This window comes from Gadus chalcogrammus, chromosome 11 (genome assembly GCF_026213295.1).
Source record: "Gadus chalcogrammus isolate NIFS_2021 chromosome 11, NIFS_Gcha_1.0, whole genome shotgun sequence".
NCBI lineage: Eukaryota > Metazoa > Chordata > Actinopteri > Gadiformes > Gadidae > Gadus > Gadus chalcogrammus.
Window position 1 is genome coordinate 1533048 of NC_079422.1, and position 27470 is coordinate 1560517.

The following is a 27470-nucleotide window of genomic DNA, read 5'->3' on the forward strand; positions in this document are numbered from 1 at the left end:
GGTCTGACTGGGCAAGCTTTCATCAGTTAAACAAGGATTCTATGGACATGCTACAGTTCGATTCCGGGCAAGGATTAGAGCTCTTTAAGACCTAGCATGAGGGTATCACCCCGGAGGAGCCCTCCTACGTGTAGTGGCCACTAGTGTAACGTCAGTGGGCTCTCTGAGACCCCTGGCCTATGAGAAGAATCCAGTGCCTCTCTCTAAATATACCACACCTAATTACCTAGTCGTACTGCTTTCTTCTTCTACACCCCAAGCCTAAAATATGCCAGCTCTCACTTTTTTATTTGTGTGTGTGTGTGTGTATGTGTGTGTGTGTGTGTGTGTGTGTGTGTGTGTGTGTGTGTGTGTGTGTGTGTGTGTGTGTGTGTGTGTGTGTGTGTGTGTGTGTGTGTGTGTGTGTGGGTGGGGGTGTGTGTGTGTGTGTGTTTGTGTGTGTGTGTGTGTGTGTTTGCGTGTGCGTGTGCGTGTGCGTGCGTGCGTACGTGTGTGGATGTGTGGATGATGCTGATAAATAATGCACAATAAACCTCTGAAATCCATTGATGTGGTTGTCAAGGAATGTAGGCAATCCTGCTGAATTATGTTTAGATATTATTTATTGTGTATATTATATATATTGACAAACCCATAGGACCTGGTTGAACCACTGGATGAAGTCAATGATGTCTTACTTAAAAATACAGACAAGCAATCAATATATGGAACTTTTATCCCCACTTGTATCACCGTCTTCTGGAACAACAAGATGTCCTGCATATGTTAATGCCGTGTGAGGGTCTGCCCAGGGATTGGCTGTTCCCCTGACACTCTCACAGAACACACATTGTAGTTAAGTAACCTGAAGCACCAACCCTATGCTGATGTCTTCTTTTGCCTTTTCCAAAGCATCAGAATAAGCTAAAACCCTAGTCCATTTGTGTTGTGAGGACAAAGAGAGACCGCTGAGGGATGAGGAGCCGGCCAGCGGGGGTGGAGGCTGCAGTGGGGGAGGGGGATGCTGGGGTCACAGGGGTAGGGGTGGGTTGTTTGGGGTGTGGTGTTTGGTCAGCGCCCTTTAACCCTTGCTGGGTCCATTGGCGGGGGGGGGGGGGGGTGGTGGTTATTGTGGGTTGGCAGGTCAGGTAGTGTGTTTTTTCTGAATGGGGAGGGAAGTTGCATCAGTATGCGTTCTCCAGCTGGGAGAGGCGTCAGGAGCATCCGAGCGGGGGAAGGTTGTGTTGTTTGGTGGAAGAGTGTGAGAGTGTGTGTGTGTTTGAGTGTGTGTGGAGGGGAGGGGAGTGACCAGGAACCGAGTGCACTGCCTCTCACGCTTCCAGCAGACGTTTAGTCGGTTCAGGCAGGACAGAGAGTAGGAAAAAGAGAGAAAGAGAGGAATAGCTTGGGCTGGCAGCACAGTAATGACTCGCAGCACATATAGTGTGGACCTCATGTCTCGGGGGGATGCCGCCGTCCTCGTACTTATTCAAGTTTAGTACCTTTCTTTTGGAACTTGATGCTCTAGCTGGACAGAATGCACTCCAGAGCCAAGTCCAGGAGTGTCGACAACTACCTGAGCATTAAGGTAAGTTCATCAGTACAAAGCAACTCGGGAATGGATTTGTAAACCACCAAATGGTTCAGGCCATTTCAAAAAATAGCCTACTTATTCTGTGGAGTTTGTTTGTGTGTGTGTTTCTTGAGGCATCTAAGGAGCTGTCTTCTTTTTTGTTGTTGTTCCTACAGTGTGATGTCACAGTATTCGCAGTCCACAACTTTCCAGATACTCTCCCAGATATTATGTTGGCTCTGAATCTGAAGCCTAAAGCAGATCTTCTGAAGCTAACATAAGAGTTTCATTGTAGCTAGGAGCATAAAGTGTATTCGCAATGCTGTGAATAATCAGATCAATGATTGATTGTCTTATTTGTTTGTTATTATAACTTGTGTGTAGATATTCTTTCTGGTTTAGTTCCCACCTGGTTTTGTCAGATCCTTGATATTTGCCGTGTTCTGTGTATTTCTGTGTTAGTTTTGAAGGCAATGGAGAATGGGTTACTTCATTGCAAATGAATACCTGCTCTTGCAATTGATCAAAGAGACAAAGATTTACAATAAGCTCACGCCCAAAAAGCACACATATTCCTGTCTCATCTCCTCTGGTGTAATGATGCAGGCCGACTGTATATTTACCCTGCAGACTTTTCCATTGACACCCTCCTTCTTTACTGCTGCCATTGTTTTGTCCCTCCCACTGATCAGGTGAACTATACTCTGTACAATCTTTACACATTTGTACATACAATAGGATTGGGTCATTGTGTGTTCATGTAACACACACACTACATCACAGGGTTTGAAGTTCTCTCACTGGTCACTCAAAAACATTATCTTATCAGACAGTGTTTACATCCTGTATAATAAACTACATTTTCTAGAGATGGAAGGAGTTCAATGATTCTTATAGCTCACTTTGGAAATGTACCTCTATGTAGTTCATATTTCTTGACACCATGGTCATCCTGTCTGATGATAACCCTTTGACCACATAAGACATTTATATTGAACGAAGTGTTAACTGTCCCTCTACGTTTGGGATGGGTTTTCTTCACGTTCATCATGTTTATTATTGCTGACAATCTCGCTTCATTGAAATGTCTTAAATCTGTGTGCCTGTTGAGGTAACAGTGATTAAAGTGTATTTGAAAGACCCGCGTCATGCTGCTAGCCGTTCAGAGGTGAGATAGGGATTTGTTTTATTGGTATTGTAAATTACTAACTGCAACTGATTTATTTTGTACTCACTGACTGCAACAAAGTTTTGCTTTTCAGTTTTTCAACTTTACCATTTAGATTATCATTATAAAGACCAAACACATTTCTTTACCACAGCTGCCTCTCTCAGGCTGTCTCACTCCACTCACAGCTCTTTTCTTTCAACTCCTGTCCTGCTCCGCTGAGATCCAGTTGTACTGCTTTATATTCAGCCACCACCATCCCAGAACAGCGAGGCCTTCACAGCAGCCTCTGATTGGAGGTCTCGCTGGGCTCCACCTGGGGCGCCTGGCCACAGGACAACCTGCCCTGTCCTTTGTCAATTTGTGGCCATGTTGTGTTGGAGGGCGCTGGGCAGCGGGCTTGTTAGTGAGCTGCCTGTATGGGGGCTCCAGCTCTCCTGTTACACTCCCCTGGTGGCTTCATGCTCCACTGGAAGCCAGGCAGCCAGCTCCTTTTGTGTCCCTGACCCACTAAATGTCTCTCTGACCATCTCTCTCTCTCTCTCTCTCTCTCTCTCTCTCTCTCTCTCTCTCTCTCTCTCTCTCTCTCTCTCTCTCTCTCTCTCTCTCTCTCTCTCTCTCTCTCCTTCTATCTATCTGTCTCTCTTTACTTTTTGTCTTTGTCCCTCCATCTCTTTCTTTGCTCCTCAGTGCCCCCCCCCCCCCCCCCCGCTTTCTTTCTCCCACTTCTTTCTTCCCCACAATGCCCTCTGACACATATCTTAATGAGGCACAATTATTGGCAGAATTTCAAGCATAATTGTGCAACATTTTGCATAAATCTATTTGGATGTATCAATATTACCAACATAGCTGAATCACTGAAACAATTGGAAGGGAGCGATTCTAATGCATTTGTGTGCAGGATCAAGTGCAGGATCAAAATTCAGTATTTTCATTTTTTTTCAATTCAGGCTTTCCTATTCTCTCAGCGTCCAAACAACAATGTCTCTTTGTAGCTGTGAGGAATGGCATGTCAGACATTAAGCCATACGTACTAAATAAGCCATCAAACAATCAGACCATGAGCAAAGCAATTCTTCACATAATTTTAAATAATTGTAATTGAAAACAAATGAAGTATGACACAAACGGTGTCACACAATTTTCCTGGCTTCTTGAAGCACGTTCCTAGACCCCAAAGCTCATAAGATGGTGCAACAGCTGTTTCCTCTGGGAGCAGAACAGACTTCCCCCCTGATCTCAAAGCCATTATTTAGAGCCTAGTCCTCAAACCTCACCTCACACAGCCTGTGGGTTTTAAACTGTCCCACCTGCCATCAGGTGGGACGTTCTGTGTGCTGTTGTCCTGGAGCGCACATGTAGTCTTAAATGTCTGAGTCTGACCTGTGGCACATGAACATACAGCAGGGACTGTATATTATAATCTCTGCCTCCCTGGAATTAATCCTATAAAATAGAACCAATGGTTGTATACAATTTATCAAATCATCGCAACCTGGATGCCCCCCTTTTCCCTAGCCTTCATAATAAACCACTGCAGACATTGCAAAATGTAAATCTAATTTAGGCTCCGCCCCCCTAAAGGTACAACTCTAAAGCTGCTGCTGACCTACAGGATCCAGCCAGTCCACCAGCATGTGTTAAATGAGGGCTAGTTTTCAAGTCTTCTTGTACTTATTGAGAGTTTCTCTTTCAAAGCGAGCTGTTGTGACGACCACTCTGACTCTGGAAACCTGAGAAATGACTCTCCGGGCCTTCCTAAAACCACAAACTGATGGCTTTCCTCCTATTGTTAGCTTTCCTCCAATAAAATCCCCTGTTATTCTTTGCCTCCCCGGTGCAACAGTGACTAACGCCCGGGGACATTCTTGCCTCGCTAAGAGGCTGACTGCTAATGGTGGGCGCTTTGTTTCAAGGCTCCAAAAGTGTACAGTAGCATTTAGATAGGTGGGGGCACAAAGGCTGCCTTATAGTAGAGGCTGTAGTAGTCCAGGACACTCCAGTCCGTCTCTCTAATTGACGGTGCTGAATGTTGTTGAAAAAAAAAAATTCAGTGTCCCAAACATTCTTCACAATTGATTACAGAAGCAGCCCCCAGCTGGAGGAAATCCTTGTTGTCAGTCATTCCTTCTTTAGGTTCACATTGTACGGAGCACTGTGTACGGTTTTGTCTTGGGCCTTGTTTTAGATAAAACAGTCAAATATCAGTAGTTTGACTATTAACCTTCTCTGGTTAAACCCAGAATCAAACCAAAACGTAGTTCTCATCGGCTTCCCGATATCAGATTAACCAAGAAGGATCAACAGCTAGTTCTTTGTCCTGTTTTCCTTTCTCTTCTTTTGATAGGGAAAAGTATTTTAGAATTGCTAATAATTTGAAATGAAGGCAAAATATTGGAAGTCCGCAAAAGTGAAAGACAAAGGGTTGTCTGTCAGCAGCCTCCCTCCACAAGTTGGCACGATGTTGTCTCAGTGTGGGAATGTCCCTGGTAGGCCTATCCGTTTGTATGCTTATCACTGGGGGCAGATGCCTCTATTCCAGTGCTGTTATGTTCCACAGACGCTTAGCAGTGTAAATACTAGGGAAGGGAATCTCTTCGCACCTCATGATTAGATTCCATCCCGATTCAGAGGTCAATGATTCGATTCTAAAATTATTATTGATGCATCTCGATTAATGTACATTTCCATTCGGGATTTTCAAAAACTAGACATCAGAATTTGCTACTCAGTTTGCTAATCACTTCCTACTTTTGTGACGATCATTAAAGACATCAACAGATGAATTACCTTATCTAATATTTTATATGAGAAAAAGCTTTTGTCACAAATATGACTTTCTATGAACAATGCAATAATTCTCTCTAATATTTATTTACCATGTCAAGAAAAAGCTGGTCTTAGTCAATTCTAAGAAAAATTACTTGTTTGTGTTTGGCTGTGAGTTTGCATGCATGCTATGTGCAGGCTGAATCGCAATCACGTCAAGACAAATCAGATCGGCCAATACATTGCAGATAAATGAAATACAAATTTAAAATGACTCAAATTATCCTTCTCTGGCGATCTGAATCGAGACGGAATCATTCTAGATAGAATCGCGATGCATCGAAGACTCGATTATTTTCCCCACCCCTAGTAAATAGCTTAGCATATAGGAAAATGACAGCCTGCATTGTATATAGATGTCCAGCCGGTTGTTCCTAACACAGGGTCACTTTCCCCCTGTAGCATCCTGTTTGAGTCCCTCACACACACAGGGCAGCTCATCTTTCTGTCTGGGACAGTGCTGTGGTCTCCCGCGGTCATGATAAGGTCGGTGGTGAATACACTGTGTGTTTTATAGAGGGTTGGGCGCCAACCTCCCATCAGTGGGCCCACTCTGGACTCTCCCCTTGGTGTGTCTGACCGACCAGGTGTTTCCCTCCGTTCCAATGGAAAGGCTTTCATGGCCAACATTTCCTGTCACATTCAACACCGTCAGTTGGGGAGAACTTTGTTATTGTGCAGGCTAGTCTGCCTTCACTTGTCATTCTCATGCTGTATTCGTCATCCTTGTTGTCGGCGATGGTCCCAGACCTTAGTGTGACACCACATCCCAACACCATGTGGTGGTGACGATGTTGACAGAATGGTTACCATTGTGCATCTGTAAACCTTAATGTATTGTATTTGCACCTTGAACCTGACATTAATATAATAAGTAGAGCTTATTTTAACCTTTACTAGTGTCTAGTGCGAATCATGCCCCCCATGTCCCCCCATCCTTATGTTGTGTTCTGTTTCTCCCTGTAGGACTCTGATTCGCTGGACAGCTGCATCCAGAGCACCCTGTCTGCGCTCTACCCCCCCTTCAGCGCCAGTGCGCCCACTGTGCTGTGGCAACTCTTCAGCGTGGTGGAGCGGCAGTACCGCGGAGACGGCCTGCGCTGCCTCCTCGACTTCCTGCTCCCTGCCAAGAGGATCCTGCAAACCATCCAGCAAGACACGTGTGTAAGTGTCTGCACGGCGGGCAGTGCAACGGGGGGCTATATCACAGCCTGTCTCTGGGCAACACCCTCGACGGGGGGCGATATTACAGCCTGTCTCTGGAAAAACTCCCTTGTGGCTTTTCAAAACGGTGTCTGACTGCTTCTGGCCTCACTGATTACCTTGGTTACTGCTGTCCTACTCAGTGTACAGTGGGTATTATGACATCCATATAACCCTCATGGCAGGGGCAGACTGGGAAGAAAAATCGGCCCGAGGATTTTGGACCACACCGGCCACATTCGATAACGCACACCTTTTCGGTCTTTTCAGTCTCTTGAATGTGTATACCTACTGTGCAAGTCTTTAAAACCACATACTTTAAGCCATGCAATATGTTAACGGGAATCAGTAAGAGTGGATACATTAAATACTAAAAACAGTATTCAATGTGTCAGTATTTAAACATCAGTGGCGAAGGGCCCTGGGGGAGAAATGGGTCAAGGCCCCCCCCCCCCCCCCCCCCCCCCCCCCCCCCCCGCCCATCATACACACACACACACACACACACACACACACACACACGCACACGCACACGCATACACACACACAAACTGCGCTTCTGCGGCCTATGCCAGTGAGAAGAGTGGAGTGCAACACTGTAGGCCTACATTAAATTCATTACTAGAGTTTACTTCCTGATGCCAATCCTCCAGGCTTGGGACCGGCACCTAGTTGAGCTGGCTTGCCCCTTTAAGTGGCTGGGTTAGGCTAAACCATAAACATATGTTACAAATATTCCAACTAAATAAAGCCAAATACACACTACGGAACCACATCTGAAATATAGGCCTAGAGTAGGCTAGTCCAACAAAAATATTTAACAAATTAGTTTTAAGAGATCTGAAGTTCTAAGAACGTATGGATATGGATGTGTTATAAACAAACAGATTAGATGGCCTGGCTGGGGCATAATATAATAACCCTTAAACTGTTTTGTTTTATTTATATATTTTTCCTTTTATTATCTATTCTCTAGCCCAGGGATGGGCAACTGGCGGCCCGCATCCTCACTCAGTGCGGCCCGCATTCTCACTCAGTCAGGCCTGCACATAATAAAAATAAAAAATAAAGAATAATAATAATAATTGATCGAGTTACAGAAAACTCGGTCAAGAAAGATGAGAAGAATTCATAGAATTCGAAGGCAAACCCATGCGTCTAGTTTGCTTAGAAGCGATATCAGTCATTAAAGATATCCACTTAAGTCGCCACTACAACTACTACAACTGCTTGTTGTGTTTGAGTTCATTGAGTTGTTGCACTTAAAGGTTGGGTATGGAATTCGCTTTTTTGGCCATTTTTGCAGAATTACTTGAAATCCTTATCATAACCCACTTACAGCCACTGAGTTAGAAGTACTGACATGGAAATTAAACAAGTCAATCATCTGTGGAACGGGCAGGGCTCGAAAAACTCCAGCCAATGATTTCCAGAGCCACCGAGTTGCATTGGACAGTAAGTACGTCAATCAAACGGTCGTACTGCACTCCCCCTCCCCCGCGCCCCGGGCGCGACCCCTTCGTGCAGTACTCGTGACCCAGAGCTCGTGACCCAGAGCAAGCTCCTGTTTGTTGTTATCCTGCGGTAGCTACTGGAACTAGTTAATCCACATTTGGACCTAGCAGTAGAAGACAATTTCCATGGCAGACAAGACGCCACCATCCCCATGTTTTTTTTTTTAATGTTGCCATGTTGTTTAGCGAAAACCTACGCTAGCCTGGCTCGCTCTTGCGCATCTGTGTTCGCGCTCGTGCATGATTGCGCGTCCAGGTACTTGGAATGGGTGGAGTCAAAGTCAGCGTTGAAGGAGAGGGGGTAGGACCATTTGAGTTGTGTATTTTCAAAATCTGCTGGCCTTTCGCAAATCCCATACCCAACCTTTAATGTTGGGCCACTGTTTTTCAGTTTTTTGACTTCATTGAATGATGATGTATGTGAGCCCTTTGCACTGATAAAAATACTGACCATTCATGTGGCTGTTTGAGCATGGAAAACATGAAATGAATGTATGTTGGTCCAATTAACATACCGTACATAGGTTATGATTCTGGATGATTTTTTAGGTAGTGGCCATCCCCAAAATGCACCAGAATACAGGAAATCATATCTACCAAATTCAAAATTGTGTAGCTTCTCTCAGCTCACGTTTAGTTGAAGTGTGCAGTCATGTGGCCCTCCGATGGTTATGATGAAAAATGTGGCCCTCTTTATCATGAAAGTTGCCCATCCCTGCTCTAGCCTATATATTTTGTGTTCAAAATGTTGGTAGTATGAGTTTGAGGAAAAGTCAAAATGTCATTTTGCAACCTAACATGTATACAGGCCTATCATTAACTATTCATCGTGATTTTATTGAAAAGGCATTCGATGCGCCTTGCGTTCAGCTGAGTCATTGACAATGTGCGTGTGCTCGGTCACTCTCAATTGACAACATGGCCAACGATTGGCCATATCGTCAATTGAGAGTGAACGAGCAGTCTGTTAGCTACGATTGACGTCAGATGACGTTCAAGGAGCAGATATGGTACCTATCATGCATTTGGGTACCATATCATTAATTTATTTGATTAAATACAAAAAGCAAGAACATAGATTAACAAAAAATGTCACAAATGTATTACTTTTCAAGATTCTTTTAGGGATTTCATCTCACAGATTTTCTTTTTCTAAATTTTGACTCCAACTATTATCAAATAGTATACCTAAAAGACTAGACTAGAGTGTGTCAGGGCCGATGCCCAATGAGTAGGAAACCCTTGCGCTGATTGTGATTGGGCCAGCCCAGTGTCAATCGGGCCGCTGATCAACTGATTTTATGGGCCGGTCAGACCAATATATGCAAAAAGTGTCGGGACTGTCGGCCCAAATGGCACGTCGGTATGCCTGGCTCAGTGGGTTATGTGGCACAGGTTAATCTCTTTACCAAGAATACTGTGGGGTGAGGGGGGACTGCTTGAATTCTCAGAACGGGAAAGAATTGCCATACAAATAAATAGGCAAATAAAAGAGGAAAAAATAACAAAGTATTTATCTTGCAAATGGACGCTCTCATGGTCCGACGGAAAAGTAGGCAGCGCTTGTTGGGGCCATGACCTCACGGGTTCAGCCCTGGCTCCGATGGGAGCACACGGGATTGGATGCTATTAAATGCTGACAATATGGTCGCCATTGGAAATAAAATGAGTAAGAGGTGAAGTTGGATCTTTACCTACATAGATCCTTTATGGAATAACATCATGATAGCTCATGACTGCGTGAATAAATACAGAAAACTCTACCAAAGAACCTTAAGAATGAGGTCTAATATTGTTTCCTGTTTTGGAACAAGAACGACTTCTCTATTGTCCTGTTCATTGGAAAGCCCCCATAGCCTCTCAGAGAGGTTTAAATTAGCTTGCTCAGCCAACCTGAAACCCAGTACTCCCTCCAAAAAAACTCCAGAATAGAGGTAAGGATTCCCTGTTGGAAACAGTTAATCTGCTTTCATCTGTATTGTCTATACAATGAGGATGGTAGTACGGCAGCAGTTTCATCTAAGCCAAGCCCCTGTCCGTTGGAGTCTTTGTTTCACCAGAACTATGAGGCACCTCCTAGGAAAAAACGACCTGGCCTCACTTTCATTAGATATACTGTAGATCAGACAGATCTCCTGCAAAATTATACTTATATTATATAAGTACGGCAGTGAGTGATTAACCTGATGGGGTTGCGTGGAATAGTGTCTTTTCTTCTTCAAAGTTAAACATGTGTTTGAACGTGTAGTCGCGTAGTGAAATGACCTAATGCGCTCAACAAGCTTAAAGCTAACACCGGCTAGTGTCTTGACGTTGTTGTGTTTTCTGACTGCAGACTCTGTTTGTGTTTTGCTTTGAAGCTCCGGTTTCGAGGCCTGCTGCTCTACCACGAGGGCTGGCCACTTTGTATCCATGAGAAGGTGGTCCTACAGCTCGCCCCGCTGCACAAGGTGCGCTTAAAGCAAGGAGACTTCTACCTACAGGTCGTCCCCTTAGGCCGCAAGACCGCCAAGCTGGTGATAAAATGCCTGTCTGGCAGCGGACAGGCCATTGCAGAGATCCCCATCGCAGAGAGCATGTATGGCAATGTCTTTTCTGCTGAGTTCCTGCAGAATGTAACACAGGGCCGGAGCCTGCAGCCCCTACAGAACTGTCTGCTCACCACCGGCACCAGCGTCTACCGGACGGCCTGGAACAACGTAGTCAGCCCTCTGTTCGTCAGCAGCACGGCCGACGCCGTCTCACAGGCCCGCTGCGGCAGAGGGGGCCTCCGGGGTCAGCTCAGCACGTGCAGCACCAGCGGCTCCACGGGCACCCTGGACAGCCACCGCAGCTCCAGGGAGTCCCTGCACTCTCAGGGAGCCGACTCCATCTTCACATCCGAGCCCACCACCCCCAACAGGACACGTATGGAGCCCGGTAGAGACCACCCACCTCAGGTGGAGAGCCTTCGCCTCAGTGCGGCACAAACCTCCACGCACAGCAGCGAGACAGAGGGTCTGGTTCTGGAGAACGGCAGGGGACACCACAAGGAGGGCAGCAGAGAGAGAGGACCCGGGTCCAGGACTCTCTCCTTCAGCACGGACCTGAGCAACCCTGGCCCTCGCAGCCGTCTGCCAAGGGACTCGGTCACGTTTGAGAGCCGACGGCTGTTCAGGAAGTCTTACATGGAGGCCCTGCAGAACCCCATGAGTATCGGCTCAAGCTCGGAGTCCATCCTCGAGGAGGGCCTGGAGCATGGCGTGGGCCCCGGCAGCAGGGCCGGGACCCCGGGCAGCAGCCCCGACGCCCGCGCCACACTACGGGAGCACCTGACCCGGCGGCTGGGCTCCAGGAGCTGGCTGAGCGGGGAGGACTCCAGGCCCAGCACCCCCCTCCTCTACCTGCAGAGGGGACTGCGGAGTGCAGAGAGACGCGCCGACCGGCGGTCCAAGTCGCTGGAGAGGACTAACAAAGCTGCCCAGGTTAAAGGTCACCGGGAGCGCTCTTCCTCTGGTGGCTCAGCCAGCATTTCCTCCAAAAAGCTGATGAATGGTTACGCCCTGCGCTTTGGGAAGCTGGGCCTGGAGGCGGCTTTCCCTGGCTCCGAGAGGAGGAGCAGCAGAGACGAGACTGGTATGTATTTGTGCTTGCAATATGAAATATAGCCACAGAATGAATTCATTTCCTTACTCAGACGGTCACTGAGTGTTTCATTCTCCAATTATGTCTGATTTATAACAGCCAGAGTCTTTTTATCTAAATCTAAACCTCCGGGCCCAGACTCCAGGTCTTGTCTGAACATTTCATTTGTATCATCCTTCAGTTGTAAGATATAGCCAGCAGCCAGGAAAGTATGGACTGAAGTATACTCAAAATGTAAGTTATTCTCTACCACTGATCACTCCAATCTGTCACTATTGACAGATTGCTTTTTGAAAGGTAGTGTGTTCTTGTTCTTGGCATGTTCTGGTTACAGGTATTGCCCAGCTTTTACAGCTTTCTTTTCTGCAGCAGCAGCAGCAAAGTCTTAGCCAAGAAATCATAATTTTGTGAGGCACAACCTTTTCCTGCTATTGAAATGTGATGTTGAAAAGACTTGAGTTAACATCCCTCCCACATTTCCTCAGAGACTAGGCCAGCCAGCAGTATACAGAGAGTAACATACTAATCATACAATTACAAACAGTTATCAACATGTCAGAATGAGAATTCCCCTTAAGAATACAATAAAGAGAGTGCTTCTAGACGACCAGTTGAAAGCAGTACAGTATTGGGTCGCACCGTGTTGATTTGCTCTGTGCAATTACCTCAGCAGGGATGGGGTTACAGTAGTGGCCCGGCAGGATTCCCACCCTGAAAAGAGAGTCATTTAGAGAGTGTTCCCAAAAGAGCCTGTGACCGACTGAGGGGAGCGTCCCACGGAGAGATGGCCATTCACTGATTGGCTCGGGGGGTGATGGGGGGTCTGCAGGTCTCAAACGGACAGCCTACATTTACAAAAGGTTCCTTTGTGAGCCTTGTCAGCCATTAGGGAGTCAGGGACAGAGTTTTATCTCTTTCAATGCAGGGTCCACCTCAGAGACAGGCCTAACCTGCACTGACATACAGCCTGGGAAAAACAGCAGTCAGCTTTTAAGAAGGACTACATAACTGACGATAGAAGCCCATCCACAGCCTTCTATCAAAACACCTCCCCTGGGGAATAAGGATAACCTTGTTCACTTTTCATCAATAAATTCCGCTCACATCAATCACAAACCTATTGGGCCGGCGGCCTGTCATTCAGAAAGGTGTCAAACCCGGGACACTAAAGAGGGCTTTTTTCTCAAAACACGATGCAGAAAAGGCTTTGCTCTCCATTCGTCACTTCCTCTGAAAACAAAGAATACAGAAGCATGTGGAGAACGCGAGCACGACCACGCAGTCGCACAGGAAACGACTGTTGAAAAACAAAAGGGCTGAGCGGGGATATCATCGTCTGAGGAAAGTCCACAGCCAGCTACAGGGGGGCACTTCAAAACAACACTTCACTAAAGCCTGCCTTAGTCTGTCCTAAATGAACCTAAACACTCATAACACACACAACAAACACTTGTTTAATCCTCACCAACTGTATTTTTTAGGTGAGCACATTTTATCCGCCTGTTTATTGGCGGGCTCATATTATCTATGGATGAATGTGGCCTCTGCATTCAACACAGCCATAGACCTTCACTGTACGTCACTGTTTACTTTGTTTGCTGTACATGGCACCCTATCACGGCAAACAGTGGGAAGGTTTCTTTCAGTTTGTTGAGGTAATACCAACCCCATTTGCCACCATCAGGGTCTTTTATTTAAATTGCCTTGGGTTGCAGTTATTTAAGGAGAGGGGAGCTGAGGGATATGACAGTGGTGGGGTTGCAGACACCTCCTTGAGTCGTGTCAGACGGACAACACCTGGTCTCTGTGGTGACTCACAGCAGCTCACTGCTGTAACACGCCTAGCTTACTGCTAATGAGCGCTGGTTGGGCCAGGCGTGTTTCTATGAGGTAAGAGACGGGCACACTAAGGTGAATGCTAATGTCCACGGTCTGCCGGGCGTAATGTATTTAAAGCCTGCTGCCGTGCGGGGCTCGACAGACACCTGCCCCGGTGGGTTTGAGACAACTTCACTCTCTGTAATTGCTACTTCCATAGGAACGCGTGATGATGGGGCCGGCAGTGACTGCATTGCGCTGCACAGCCAAGTGGAAGACAGAGCTGCGAGTCCCAGGTCGTCTGCGGGGCGGGGCCCGGGGGGCACCCTGTCAGACGGCTCCACCCCCCTACCAAGCCTCCTGTCAGAGGTCAACCAGGAGCTCCTGGAGTCTGGGGCCCTCATTTTACCTGGTAAGTGTAGGGTGCTTCACACACACACCCTAACATACCTGTCATTAGCTGTTGTCCTGTACGGGCAGGTTTGAACACCCTGGCCTGATGGTTATGTACCCTTTGATCGGCCGTATTCCACTTGATAGACAACCCTTTGTTTTAATTTGAAACTTTTCAAATATTTTCTATTTGTAATTTCAATTCTAAATGAACATGGCTGACCAACCAAATCAAAACACATTTAGAAACAATTCCTATGAAACACGTCATTTAGTTGTATTGCTTTATTGCTGTATACGTTTGTGGTTGAAGGTAGTTCTGAGTCACCAGAAGTGTGTTGACCTCCCTCTCTTGTTCATCTCTCGAACGAACAGGAAGTAGAGACCGCAGTGGGCGGATGGTGTTGCAGGTGTGCACCAGAGGCCGTGTGTGGGCAGGTGACAGCGTCACGGCTAAAGACCTCACCTGTCTGCTATGCTACTACTATTCCACACTGCGGTGAGTAACACCTTGTCAGCACTCAAACTAGTGGAAACTTAGAGTATGTCATCTAGGTAAATAGGGGAGACCTGTTGAACTATACTTTATACTTTTAAAGGAGCATTTCACCGGTGGAGGCATGAACATGTATTGAAATTGGGTCCTATATGTAGTCGAATAATAAAATAAAATTCTAATTTGGTGCCGTCTTGACCGAGAAAAGGCAGAAAGTGACTTTTTGGCGCTTGTGGATTGAAGACAACAACTCTCACCATGCACCACGATGCACAGCTTCGCTGGCCACTCCCGCTGATCTAGATCTCCGCCTATCGGACACCTCGCTGTTCAATCTACCAAGCTGATACCGCAAGACTTGACTTGAAAATCATTTCACACAACATTTCTAGTGAAAAGTATTAGTTGGTGAACTCAGTGAATTAGGCCTTGTTTGTATTTCTTTCGAAATGGTGAACTTTTGCATGGTGCCATCTTCTATGTCAGATCCAGTACCTTCCGCCATTGTACTTCAGTTTTATCATCAGCCTCTTTTAGCTTAGCTTCAGACGCTGTGGATGTTAGTTTCTGCTGGTGAAGTCCCACCCACTGGCACTGCTCTAATAGGTCTGTAGCGTCAGTGGGTCCCACCCCCTATAGAGGGGTGGGACTAGTGCTTGTAGTCTTACGAGAATCCTCCCCTCTTACACTTCCTATTTACTTCTACGCAAAAATCGTCATATTGCGTCATCTTAAACAGGAAGCGTTGGAGATCGATGCGGATCTCTCCAGTCTCTCCAGAAAATAAGGGAATGATGCACGACCATTCAAAAATATGAGTGGGTTTCTAACGATACAAAGCTTAATGGAAATGGTGAAGTTTCCCTTTAAAGACATAACCTACTATCCACCTATTGCTATTAAAATGTTCTTACATCAGTTTAAGTCTTTGTCCATTCCCTATGTTGTGGTGGCTATGTGGTGGTTGGTATATTTAAAATCTCTTGTTATTGTTCTGCTAGAGCGCTGTCTGTCATGGTCACACATGGTTAACTGTGAGCCTTTCTGGTTTTAGGAGGGAGCGACGTGAGCAGGGCCTGACGGTGCTGGTAGACAGCAGGAGGCAGCCGCCCTCCCCTGCTCTGCTGTTCTCGCTGTCTGAGCTCCAGGTAAGGACCCAGGGGCTGGGGACAGAATACCGGCCTCAGGGACCGGTATGAGGGACCATTGCTCACGGGTCTGTAACCACACCATCTGATTGGCTGCAGCTATCTTACGAGAGACGAGTGTCATCATGCTAGGATGATGAGATACTAGATACGAGTGATCTAAGAATTAGACTGGTGTGAAGCACAACCACATTTTACCCAACTGAAATCCCACATTATAAACAGTTGACCTTGTTCATGCTTGCAGTCCCTTTGGTTTTCTCTTTGACAGGCGTTGTTACCAAATGCACTTGACTCTGTTCTGTTCCTGGTGGACAAGGAGGCAGTGGCTCGGTCTGAGAGGGACCTTCACATACAGGTAACGATCCCAGCCCAATGTCTGCAGCCTGCCTTTAGACATCCTTGAGCGAGTGTGTATCCATAGCTGTGTCTTTGTTTTCTTCAACGTAACTTAGCGCCTAAGGATTGCCAACAGTTTTTTCTCCAACAGTGCTCACAAACTAACAAAAAGGTCTCAATTCGGTGTACACGCCACTGCATGCTCCCGGACTTAGAGACTGTCAGTTAGAATTCTGAGCAAAGAAAGGGGCTGTAGGCTGCCGACGGATCGCCGTATTAGGAATTCAGCAACTCCCTCAGTTCTGAATGTCTGACCCGGTCCCAACACTGACCAGTTTTGGTGGACCCATTCCATCAGACTTGTACAAATTATGAACCTCAGTACTCTGCAGAGGAAATTGAAATCAGACGATTAGAGAGGGAAGGATTGAGAATGCAACGTGAGAGAAGCAACCAACATTTCTTCAAAGAGTCAGCCAAGAAATTCAATGGATATATGTCATGTTGAAATGTTGCTCTGCACATTCTGAATTATAACATTGCATAAAACGGAAACTTGACAAATCCTTAAAAAGCATCTGCTACCTTTACTATTTGAAAAACTTTAAATGCTTTCTTTTGAGGGCTCAGGTATCCAACATGCCATAAATCTGCCAATGCTTTTATAGCCAGCGTGCTGTGGTAGAACCTTGCATTCAATCATCTGCTTTCAGAACATCTGTTTTTCAGGCCAGGTACAATCTGAGTAAATGAAATGATGAAAATGTAAGGCAGAATATTTTAACAAACCATTGATATATCCTACTTGTTGTAAGAGAATAATTACTTTCAACTCTTAATAAGACAAAAGTAATCTGATTTATTTTCACCTTGTACAAGCCAATATTTGAATACGCTCCCGTACTGTCAAATTTGATGTTAAGAGGCGCCAAGCTCTCAAGAGACAGCTTGTGTGCTCGTATCTGCGTGACAAAAACATTGTGACTTCACACCACACACCTTAGCAGGAAGTGACCCGTACATCATGTCATTGTATGGTTTTAAGGTGTGCTTGTGTTTGTTTGGCCACAGAACGAGCTGGTGACGTCTCTCAAGTCCCTGCTGAAGCACATAGACAACACCCAGCTCACAGCAGACCTGGAAGGCAGCTTCCACTACGACCACAAGCACTGGCTCACCTTCAGACAGGTGGGCGACCTCAGGGTCTGAGTGCTGATGAAAGAACATCAGTAAAGAACGTGATAGATACTTTTACATCATATACATGTAGAGGTTACAGTCAGGCATCTTGGTCTACCTTAAGTGTCTCTTCTCTCTATCTAACTTTGTCTTTATTCTGTCTCACTCTCTCTTTTCCTGTCTCACTCCTTATTCCCCCTCTCTCTCTTTCTCTCTCTCTCTTTACTCTCTCTCTTCCTGTCACACTCTCTTTATTTCCTCTCTCCCTTTTTATCTCATAATATCAATTCAGTGGGCGTCTAGACACCATGCACTGTATATGGAACATAAACACTTCATGCTGGGAAAACAAATGTTGAACATTACGGTACATTAATGATTGATCAATATTCAAAATATGAATTCTCTCAGAAAATCGAGCCCTTCGCCCGGAGCTGCAGTGCGGCCATCCGGTCTCTGCAGGAGTCCATCGACAGGCTGAAGACCTGGATCAGCCCCGAGACCTCCCAGGTCAGCCCCCCCGCCTGACCCCCTGATCGGTGCATGCTCCCTGGCTGGTTCCTCCGCCTGACCCTCTTGTCGGTGCATGCTCCCTGGCTGGTTTCCCCGCCTGACCCTCCAATCGGTGCATGCTCCCTGGCTGGTTCCTCCGCCTGACCCTCTGATCGGTGCATGCTCCCTGGCTGGTCAGTGCAAGGGCCAAGACTGGGTCCTCTGGCTGCAGGGACCAGGGGTCTGGCGGAGATGTGTTCCTAAACTTCCTAAACACACACTTACAACTTACAAAATAGCTGATATGAGTGATGCGTAGTTTTATTGATTTCTCTTTCTCTCTGTTTACTTTGAAGAGGCACAATAGTCTAGTGGTTAGAGTTTATGACTCCAAGCCAAACGGTTCAAACCCCACTGTGTGCACTCTTATCTGTGGACACCAACTCCTACTGATGACTAGTTCCTAAATGAACTGTTACATTAGATGAAGGAATACGTGTTAATGTGTGTGTGCTGCCCCAGGGTGTGTCTGAACGGATGGAGCAGCAGAGACACCTGATGAAGAGCGTCCTGGCCGACGCGCGGCTCAACAGCCTGCGCCTTGAAGGGGGTACGGTCCTGGCCCGCATCAGGAAGGAGGAGGCCTGCCAGAACAACAACTACAGGTTCTGTCACTATTATGAGTTCCAATTGATACCAATAATGATGAACAGAACCAACGTGATGGTGGTAAACCAGGTTCAGATTCCAAAGGACAAAACAATGACTAAAAATATGGATTTATTTTATCTTAATGCTGGCTCCAGATTTTTGCTCATATTTTCTGCATCTTCTTCCATCGGTTTCTTTTTTCCAATCTTCCTTCCTCTGTGTTTCCAGGGACGCTATAGACATGGTGAATGCGCTGTACAACCAGGTAGACGAGGAGGTGCATGAGCTGGTGATCCTCTCCAACGACTCCCAGAAACATTTGGAAAACCTTCTGGAGGTCTGCAAGTTTGAGGAGCAGACACAACAGGTGGGCTTCACATGTTTAGAATACCAGTGTGACACATAGCTGTAGTGTTAGATAGCTCCCATCACTCGGGCCTTCCACATGAGTTGTACATGATTCAAATTGATTCCCATATTGGAACTAGAATGCCATTCTCCCCTTTCTGCTCGGCAGGTCAAACTGTGGTTCAGCGTGGAAGGAGAGAAGCAGCTCGCACCGCTGGACTCACAGACGCTCTCTCTCACCTCCGTCAAGGAGATGAGGCAGAGTTTGGACAACTTTCTCGCAGAGTCTCTGGTAAAAGTGGATTATATGCTAGGGTTATATATATTTATATATAAATATTTATATATATACATATATATTATAAGCAGTGATACTTTATAGTAGCGAGACTGTATTATACTACTACACACAGCCAGCCAGCCACAGTGAATAAGGAAGACAATGGAGGAGAGAATTGGGGGGAGAGTGATCAGTTCCAAAGCGTAACTCAAGTCTGGGAACAATAGGATTCCTTGTGGACGAATGCAAAGCCAATAAAGCTGCTTCAACGTATTCATTATGCCAGCGGGAGATCGTCATGTCACGACGTTTAAGGCGACGACACCCAGATGTAGCATCTCTCACTCTTTAGCTCAAACTAAGCACCAATTAACAACCTACTCTCCTTACAGCCTTCAGCCAAAACCTTTCAACCAAAGGCGCCCAATACAGGTGATGACTAAAGGCTTCGCGTGTTTTTAGAGGTCACAGCCAGACCCTGCAGTTGAAGATTCAGGATTACAATCCATAGTTCAACTAAAGTAAAGGAATAGGAATAAAGTTTCACAGGAATAAAGTTTCAAAGTAAAGAGATACAAATGTAGCCTATGAATATAGTACCAAGGACACTGTTATAAACTAGTATGAGCTGGACACACAGATTGAAGGTAAAACAAAACCGATTTATCGTTTTCTCCAAATTGAAGCTGTAGCGTCTGAATGGGACAACTCACACATATGTTAGGGCAGACATTCATGTTGGAGTACGGACAAGGCACATGTGTGGCCTTGTTGAGCCCAGCCTTGGTTTATAAAGCTAGGCTGGGCTCATGTCCCCAGTCTGTCTCATGTCTCTGTGTCTCCTGTGTTGCTCTGTGTCTCCTGTGTGGCTCTGACACCAGTCTGTCCTCATGTCTCTGTGTCTCCTGTGTGGCTCTGACACCAGTGGGTCCTCATGTCCCTGTGGTGCTCTGTGTCTCCTGTGTTGCTCAGCACCAGCAGAGGCTGGGGCTGGCGGTGGTGAGGGCGTCTCCCGGGCGTCTCCCCGGGGCGGCTCTCCTCCTCTTTAAGGAGCACCTGGGCTCGGTCCTGACCCGGGTGGAGGGGAGGAAGACCCAGCTGGACACGCTCACCACCCTGTACGAGTTCTACGACTCGGTAAGCCTACCATACCAGCACGCAGGAGACATATCCCCGTGGTCAGGGGTGTTCCCAGTCGAGCGGATCTGAATGTCCCCAGTCCAGTGTAAATCGTTTGCACAAAATGCTAAATGAAAATACAGACATCTTTTGACCATAAGGACCAGTAGAAGTCCAACAAACGGCAGGATACAATACAGAACGCTCTGACAGCTATCTTTATTCAACACGCAGTTCCAATGCTGTCCAGTAGAGCAGCACAGTTCAACTCTCTGTCTGCCTCTCCCTACAGGCTAACAGGTGGATGGAGCACTGCCAGGATTACTCACACCAGCTCAGCATGGAGAGCCATGGGGTGAGCCTGCCGCCCGCCGTGCTCCAGATCCTCCGCGACTACCACGCAGAGGCCAGCAAGTTCTCTCCACAAAACTTTGGCCCCCTCAACCAGATGGTGCTCTCCCTGGACAGCCCGGGGCAGCTGCAGCGCTGGAACGCATTGTGGCACCAGTGCCAGCAGACCAAGCAGCAGCTGGAGGAGACGCTGGCCAACGCCAACGTGAGCGCCGACGCCGCCGCCACGCCCTCCACCACGACCTCCACCCCCTCTCCACCTCTCCAGTCCCCCCCGGCAGCCGTCCATGTCTCGGGTTTGGAAGCCACAGGAAACACACAGCAGGAACCTACCGCAGGTCTGCACGGGCGGAAGGGAAGCCTGCCTCTCCCCAAAGGACCCCCCTTCTCCAACTCTAGCTCTGACCCCGGGGCCAGGCCGGCTCTGGGGGGCGACCGGGACGCCAAGCAGCCCCATTCGCCGGAACCCCAATCGGCGGGGCCCCTCCCCAAGAGCCCAAGCAGCTCTCTGTCCTCCTCCTCCCACTTCCCCTTCTTCCCCGGCGAGGGGGAGGGCCCGCTGCGCCACAGCCCGTCGCCGTTCGACGACACGGACAGTGACTGCACCATGGACTCCTCGTCCGTCTCCTGCTGCTCGGAGCCGGCTTACCCGGCGGCGGCAGCGGCGGCCAAACACCGCAAGCAGCAGCCGCTGAAGAAGATCATGAAGAAGACCCTGAGCTATGAGCTGACCCCCTCCAGGGAGGGCGGCCACTGCCACGGCGACACCAGCCACCTGCACGGCTACACAGGCGTGTACATCCGCGGCCTGGAGGTCACCAACAGCGTGTCTGCCGAGAAGGAGCTGCAGCGGCCGGACTTGACCAGCCCGGTGCCGGGCCGAGGCCTCTCATCCGCCTCGTCGGCCTCAAGGCCAAACAGCAGACACGAGACACTAGGGGACGGGAAGAAGCAGAGCAGGTGAGGAAAAATCCCCTCCGCTCTTCATAAGAGCATTGACATTCAATGTTTCTCTGTGTGTGATCATCATTCTATCTATTCTACACACAGTATTGATATACTATCCATCTGTTTTTTATTAAAGCTGATGTATTATTATGTTTTCCCAACAAGTAAACATAGTATATGAGTTCCAGAAAACATGATTTTGAAGCTGTTGATAGCTTTTAGGAAAAAAAATCTCGCCTACCGCTATTCCCCTCTGTTTCAGTCCCTTCAGAATGCGCTGTTTCTGGTGTCTGTAGCTTTAAATGCAAATGAGCTGCCACCCATTGCATACAAATGAGCTGTCAGAGTGAACCGCAGCATAGATATTATATTATCTAATCTAATATAATATAATATCTAATAATAATAATATTATATATAATATTATATAATATATTATATAGGTATTGATATAATATAATATCTAATTTCACGGCCAAAAGCTATGTGCGCCTCCGGATGATACTCTGAATCATAGGCGTCTCTGGTACTTCCACAACTAGTAAAGAGTCGTAGTTGGGGTTAGATCGGCCATGGTTGAGAAGAATTGGAGGAAAGGAACTTAGACTTTTACTCTCTGAAGTCCAGATTGAACCGCAACATGGAGGAGAAAGGGATTGTACTCCCGGAGCTCCGGCGGGGGACTCCCTGCTCTGCTCCCGTAGCAGGGAGCAGGGAGTCCGCCAGACAGACACATGGCAAACGGACAAATACGGAATCTCGCTGCTTCTGAAATGCGCGAAAAATCTCCATCCAGCGCTCGTCTGCTGGTCCACAATATCGTAAATATGCTCTGATTGGAGGGGGATGGGGAAGTGGGTGGTAATATTCAAATGTGCCTTCTCCCTACTTTAGAGTCCGCGCCGAAACTGACTCGCGCATCTGGAAACTGTAGGCGGGGTACTTTCAGCAATCCATATCTCATTCAAAAAAGCATGTACAGACTTATTTCAAAGTTTGTATGCGTGTGGCACCAGAGACTCAAAACAACACCCCAAATTCCAGGAAAAGTGTTGTTTTCATAATATGTCACCTTTAATATTTTTATTCAAAATAATATTCGAAACAAATTAATGTTTATTATGTAGTAACTATAATGGTATGGTCGTATTAGACACGTTTTCAAAAATAAACTCTATCCCGATTCCTTCAATACCCCCCTCAATAAAGATCCCGTCACGGCATAGCTTTATACGACTTAACTGGTTGTTACTATCTACATTTCAGGATGATGACGATAAGTGACCAGAAGGAATAAGACTGTATCCCTGCCCAGCCTTGTTATCCTTGGGATAAAAAGTATAGTCATGAGTAACAAAGCATCCCTTAACGGTCATTAAAGCATCTGATCTTCTCCACCCTCCCTCCACATGGCCTCTGCAGCAAGGCCCAGCACATCATGGACGAGATGATGGCCACCGAGCAGGACTACGTGCGCTCGCTCCACTACGTAATCGAGCACTACTTCCCGGAGATGGAGCGGCCCGACCTGCCCCAGGACCTGCGGGGAAAGCGCGGCACGGTGTTCGGCAACGTGGAGAAGCTGAGCGACTTCCACAGCCGGTACTTCCTGAAGGAGCTGGAGTCCTGCAGCCATGCGCCCCTTTCTGTCAGCAGCTGCTTCCTCCGACACGTGAGTCCTCCTGACCTCCTGCAGGCACACACTTGTAGCCGGAGCAGTCTGCATCCATGGGCAACACGCTGACAGCCTAAACATCGACCCCCTCCTCTTCTAAAGCCAGAGGAATGACATACTGCTCTACAGACGCCTGAGTGATTCACAAGGGGTGAATCTACGGCCGTTTACTTTCTCTCCGAAAATGCCAAACGAAAGTTGTGATCTCTGAGCATGGCTTCACTAGTCCTCAGATCATCTCAGTGTAAGGCATTGCCTCACTATTCCTCAGATCATCTCAGTTTTAAACATGGCTTCACTAGTCCTTAGATCATCTCAGTTTAAAGCATGACTTCACCAGTCCTCCAGATCATCTCAGTGTAAAGCATGGCTTCACTAGTTCTCAGATCATAATGGCTTCACTAGTCCCCAGATCATCTCAGTGTAAAGCATGGCCTCAATAGTCCTCAGATCATCTCAGTGTAAAGCATGGCTTCACTAGTCCTAAGATCATCGTGGCATCAATAGTCCTCAGGGCCCGGTTTCCCGATAACGTTCTCTCTTAGCGCGCTACGAAGAATCCTACGTCTAGACTTATCAAAGTTGTTTACCTCTACAGGCGTGGTTCCCGAATGGTCTCTTAGGAGTCTTCTTAGGGAACACTCCTTACATTGTTCGTAAACGGCGCTGTCCAGAAAGAACATGCTGAAATCGATTGCTCAGAGATCGAGTTTCCATTTTATGCGCAAAATATTGCAGTCTTTGCGAATAAAACATTGCTCGAAATCCTTCTAATAGGCCTCAAAATATATTTTACCATGGGCGAACATAGCATAGCCTACACTGATTAAAAGAATAGATAGAAAAATTGACATTTTGAAATGAAAACAAAAAATTTTATAGCTTATTTAGCTTATTATATAATACTGTTTATGCTGAGACTGCTTTGCTTTTTGTTACCTGTAGGGGTCTGTGTGCAGGCTTTGCGCACCGCCCGGCCAGCGTGTGTTTGTCAGGTGAAAACTAAATGTCAAGGGAAATAGGTGGTGGTTGAAAAAAGTCTTTCGACCACTTATTACGTTCACTCGTTTCTTATAATTGTTTATTTGTTTCCTAGAATAATTTCCTTAATTTAGAACACAGTATTGTTCATTTTTGATTTGTAAAATAAATACAATATTTTCTCTTGAAGTTGCAAGTTTTTAAAATGATTGGAAACGAGTCGAGCTGATCTCGCCTTGCTGAACCCACGGTCCAAACAAAGAACATCCTTAATTCAAACATGCCTTTTCATTTGGCCTCAATTGGCTATGGATGTGAACTGTTTCCCGAAACCTTCTTAAAGCCTTCTTAACTACGTCATTCGTAACCTCTTCTTTAAGTTCTTTGCGTGTTTCCCAAAACGTTCTTTGCTACGAATCTCTTTCGTACGTCGTTCGTTGGTAAGGTTGGTCTGAAGCGCTCGTAGAACCTTCTTAGCTCTACCATAGTGATGGTTCAGCTCCTGACGCTAGTCGACGCCACTGTACCTTTTAGAAATCCCTGTTGCGCATGGAACTGCCACATTGACAGTAGCTGCGTTTACATGAGCACTTCTGATCTGATTAGATTTCGCAATAGATCTATTCCTATCGTGCAATCCGAATGTGCTGTATATATGGCATTTACAAAAGTGGTAAGCGTACGTCTCTATGTCTCTCACGCACAACCGTTGTGTTGGTATGGACTTATATGATATATTTAAGGGATAATGTTGTAGGACGCCGGTCATTATCGGGAAAATAAGGGCGAACCGGACCCGGATGCGAAGCAGAGGTGTCTTGCTTCGCGCTGAAGGGTATTATTTGCGCTAATGACCGGCAACGTTCTATACATTATCCCGCTTATTACTTATTACATTAAAACGAAGCAATATCTTCACACGGTGTGTCTTTTTACAATTAGTTTCGAAGCCGGTCTCTTAAAAAAAATATTGTATTTATTATGCAAATCAAAAAAGAACAAAACTTTATATATACTGGAAATTATACTGGGAAACTAATCAACCATAACCAAAAAACAAGTGAATGTAATTAGTGATCGAAAGACTTTTTTCAACCACCTCCCTTTCCTTCTTATTGACATTTAGTTTTCACCTGACAAACACACAGTGGCCGGGTGGTGTGCAAAGCCCGCACACAGACCCCTACAGGTAACAAAAATTAAAGCAGTCTCAGCATAAACAGTATTATATAATGAGCTAAATAAACTTAAAAAAATGTAGCTTTCATTTCAAAATGTCTATTTTCCTAAATAATAAACAAGTCAGACACCTTTGTAAACAGAAAATCAATAGCCTAATTTGAACGGCCTCAATCTCCACCGCTGTTTTCTATATTTTCTATATATTTTTTTAATCAGTGTAGGCTATGCTATGTTCGCCCATGGTTAAATAAATGTTTAGGCCTACTAGAAGGTAATCGGTCACTGTTTAATTCGCAAAGACTGCAATACTTTTTAGAACGATGTCATGCGCATGAAATGGAAACTCGATCTCTGAGCAATCGATTTCAGCACGTTCTTTCTGGACAGCGCCATTTACGAACGACGTAAGGAGTGTTTCCTAAGAAGACTCCTAAGAGACCGTTCTAGAACCACGCCTATAGAGGTAAATAACTGATAAGTCTAAACGTAGGCAACCTGATCTCACAGGAAACAGGAATTTCCATGATGTGGCCACGGATTTTGCGCCAATGCAAGTTAATGACACTGCTGATCCGTGAATATATATTTATTTATTTATTTATTATATACGGAGACCACCAGACCTCCTCGAAGATACGAAATAAATAAATAAATATACATATATAAATATGATCTGCTGCAAAACTTGGAGTATCCATAATACAAAGCATTGACCCTTTTTTGCATTTGTGGTTTTGACATATACATAAATAGGGTGCACTGTAGCGTACTATCTGCACACACCCCTGCTGAAGTTCTCTCTCTCTCTCTCTCTCTCTCTCTCTCTCGCTCTCTCGCTCTCTCGCTCTCTCGCTCTCTCTCTCACTCTCTCGTTTCGTTCTGTAGAGCAGAAAAAAGTTTGAGAAACGCTCCCATTCCCATATTGTGTGTATAGCCTATATTATTCACAGATTCCTAGACCAGGTTGGACGTTATCGGGAAACCGGGCGGGTCTATCCTGCTGTTACACCTTTCTTGCTGCTGACGTCACTCACACACGCACTACCATTCTCGCACACACACATACGCTACTCTTGTAACACTGCTATCCTGCATGTCTATGTTTTTATTTTTTGCTTGTGTGTTTCCAGCAATTATTTTCTTCATGAATGACTTAAAACCATTGTTGAAACGCAACACTGCCAATGTGGCAGTTCGATGCGCAACGGGGATTTCTTAAGGTACAGTGGCGGCGACTAGCGTCAGAAGCTGAACCATCACTATGGTAGAGCTAAGAAGGTTCTACGAGCGCTTCAGACCAATCTTACCAACGAACGACGTACGTAAGAGATTCGTAGCAAAGAACGTTTCGGGAAACACGCAAGATGTTAAGGTTGAACTTAAAGTAGAGGTTACGAATGACGTAGCGTTAAGAAGGCTTTTAGAAGGTTTCGGGAAACCGGGCCCATATAATCTCAGTGTAAAGCATGGCTTCACTAGTCCTCAGATCCTCATAGCTTCACTAGTCCTGCTCCATCCAGACCATCTCAGTGTAAAGCATGGCTTCACTAGTCCTCAGATCATCTCAGTGTAAAGCATGGCTTCACTAGTCCTCAGATCATCTCAGTGTAATGCTTGGCTTCTCATCTCAAGCATGGCTTCACAAGTTCTAAGATCTTCATCGCTTCACTAGTCCTGCTCCAGATCATTTCAGTGTAAAGCATGGCTTCACTAGCCCTCGCTCCAGATCCAGCCGTGTTAATTACCACTGAACTTACATGCCATGCCACATTGTAAATTGTCCAAATGTCTCAAATTGATGACAGCTTGTCACCAGCATAGAACAGGTGACTTTAACGCATTTATCTCAGTGTAAATGGTACAGCATTCTCAAATGTGTGTGTGTTTGTGTGTTTATGTGTACCTATTTCTGACCCCACTCTTACTTCTTCTGTGCAGGAGGATCAGTTTGGAATGTATGCCCTATACAGCAAGAATAAGCCCCAGTCGGACACCCTACTGTTCAGCCATGGAAACTACTTCTTTAAAGTGAGTACTGGACCAGGGGAATATCCAAAAGTCAATGTTGGACCTCTGAGACCTCTTTCATCACAATAATGTCATACATTTTGCATTTAATATCTTGTGCTCATCATAACATTTTTGCAATTCATTTCCAATTACAATGGCCTCCTTTG

At 46.2% G+C, this 27470-nt stretch overlaps 1 protein-coding gene across 1 annotated transcript in view; it reads left to right on the forward strand.

Moving 5' to 3' along the window:
- The first annotated feature begins 1179 nt into the window (after window positions 1-1179).
- The window catches only part of zgc:158766 (uncharacterized protein LOC100009641 homolog), a 37082-nt gene continuing 10791 nt past the window's right edge, over window positions 1180-27470 (forward strand). Inside the window, exons 1-16 of the mRNA XM_056601626.1 lie at window positions 1180-1567; window positions 6519-6716; window positions 10630-11884; window positions 13932-14123; window positions 14480-14603; window positions 15655-15748; window positions 16020-16106; window positions 17159-17275; window positions 17678-17776; window positions 18281-18423; window positions 18638-18776; window positions 18927-19049; window positions 20010-20174; window positions 20449-21467; window positions 22878-23127; window positions 27232-27321. Of these exons, the coding sequence (XP_056457601.1) occupies window positions 1517-1567; window positions 6519-6716; window positions 10630-11884; window positions 13932-14123; window positions 14480-14603; window positions 15655-15748; window positions 16020-16106; window positions 17159-17275; window positions 17678-17776; window positions 18281-18423; window positions 18638-18776; window positions 18927-19049; window positions 20010-20174; window positions 20449-21467; window positions 22878-23127; window positions 27232-27321 (4146 nt within the window). The 5' untranslated portion in view covers window positions 1180-1516. The remainder of the gene's footprint in view (window positions 1568-6518; window positions 6717-10629; window positions 11885-13931; window positions 14124-14479; window positions 14604-15654; window positions 15749-16019; window positions 16107-17158; window positions 17276-17677; window positions 17777-18280; window positions 18424-18637; window positions 18777-18926; window positions 19050-20009; window positions 20175-20448; window positions 21468-22877; window positions 23128-27231; window positions 27322-27470) is intronic.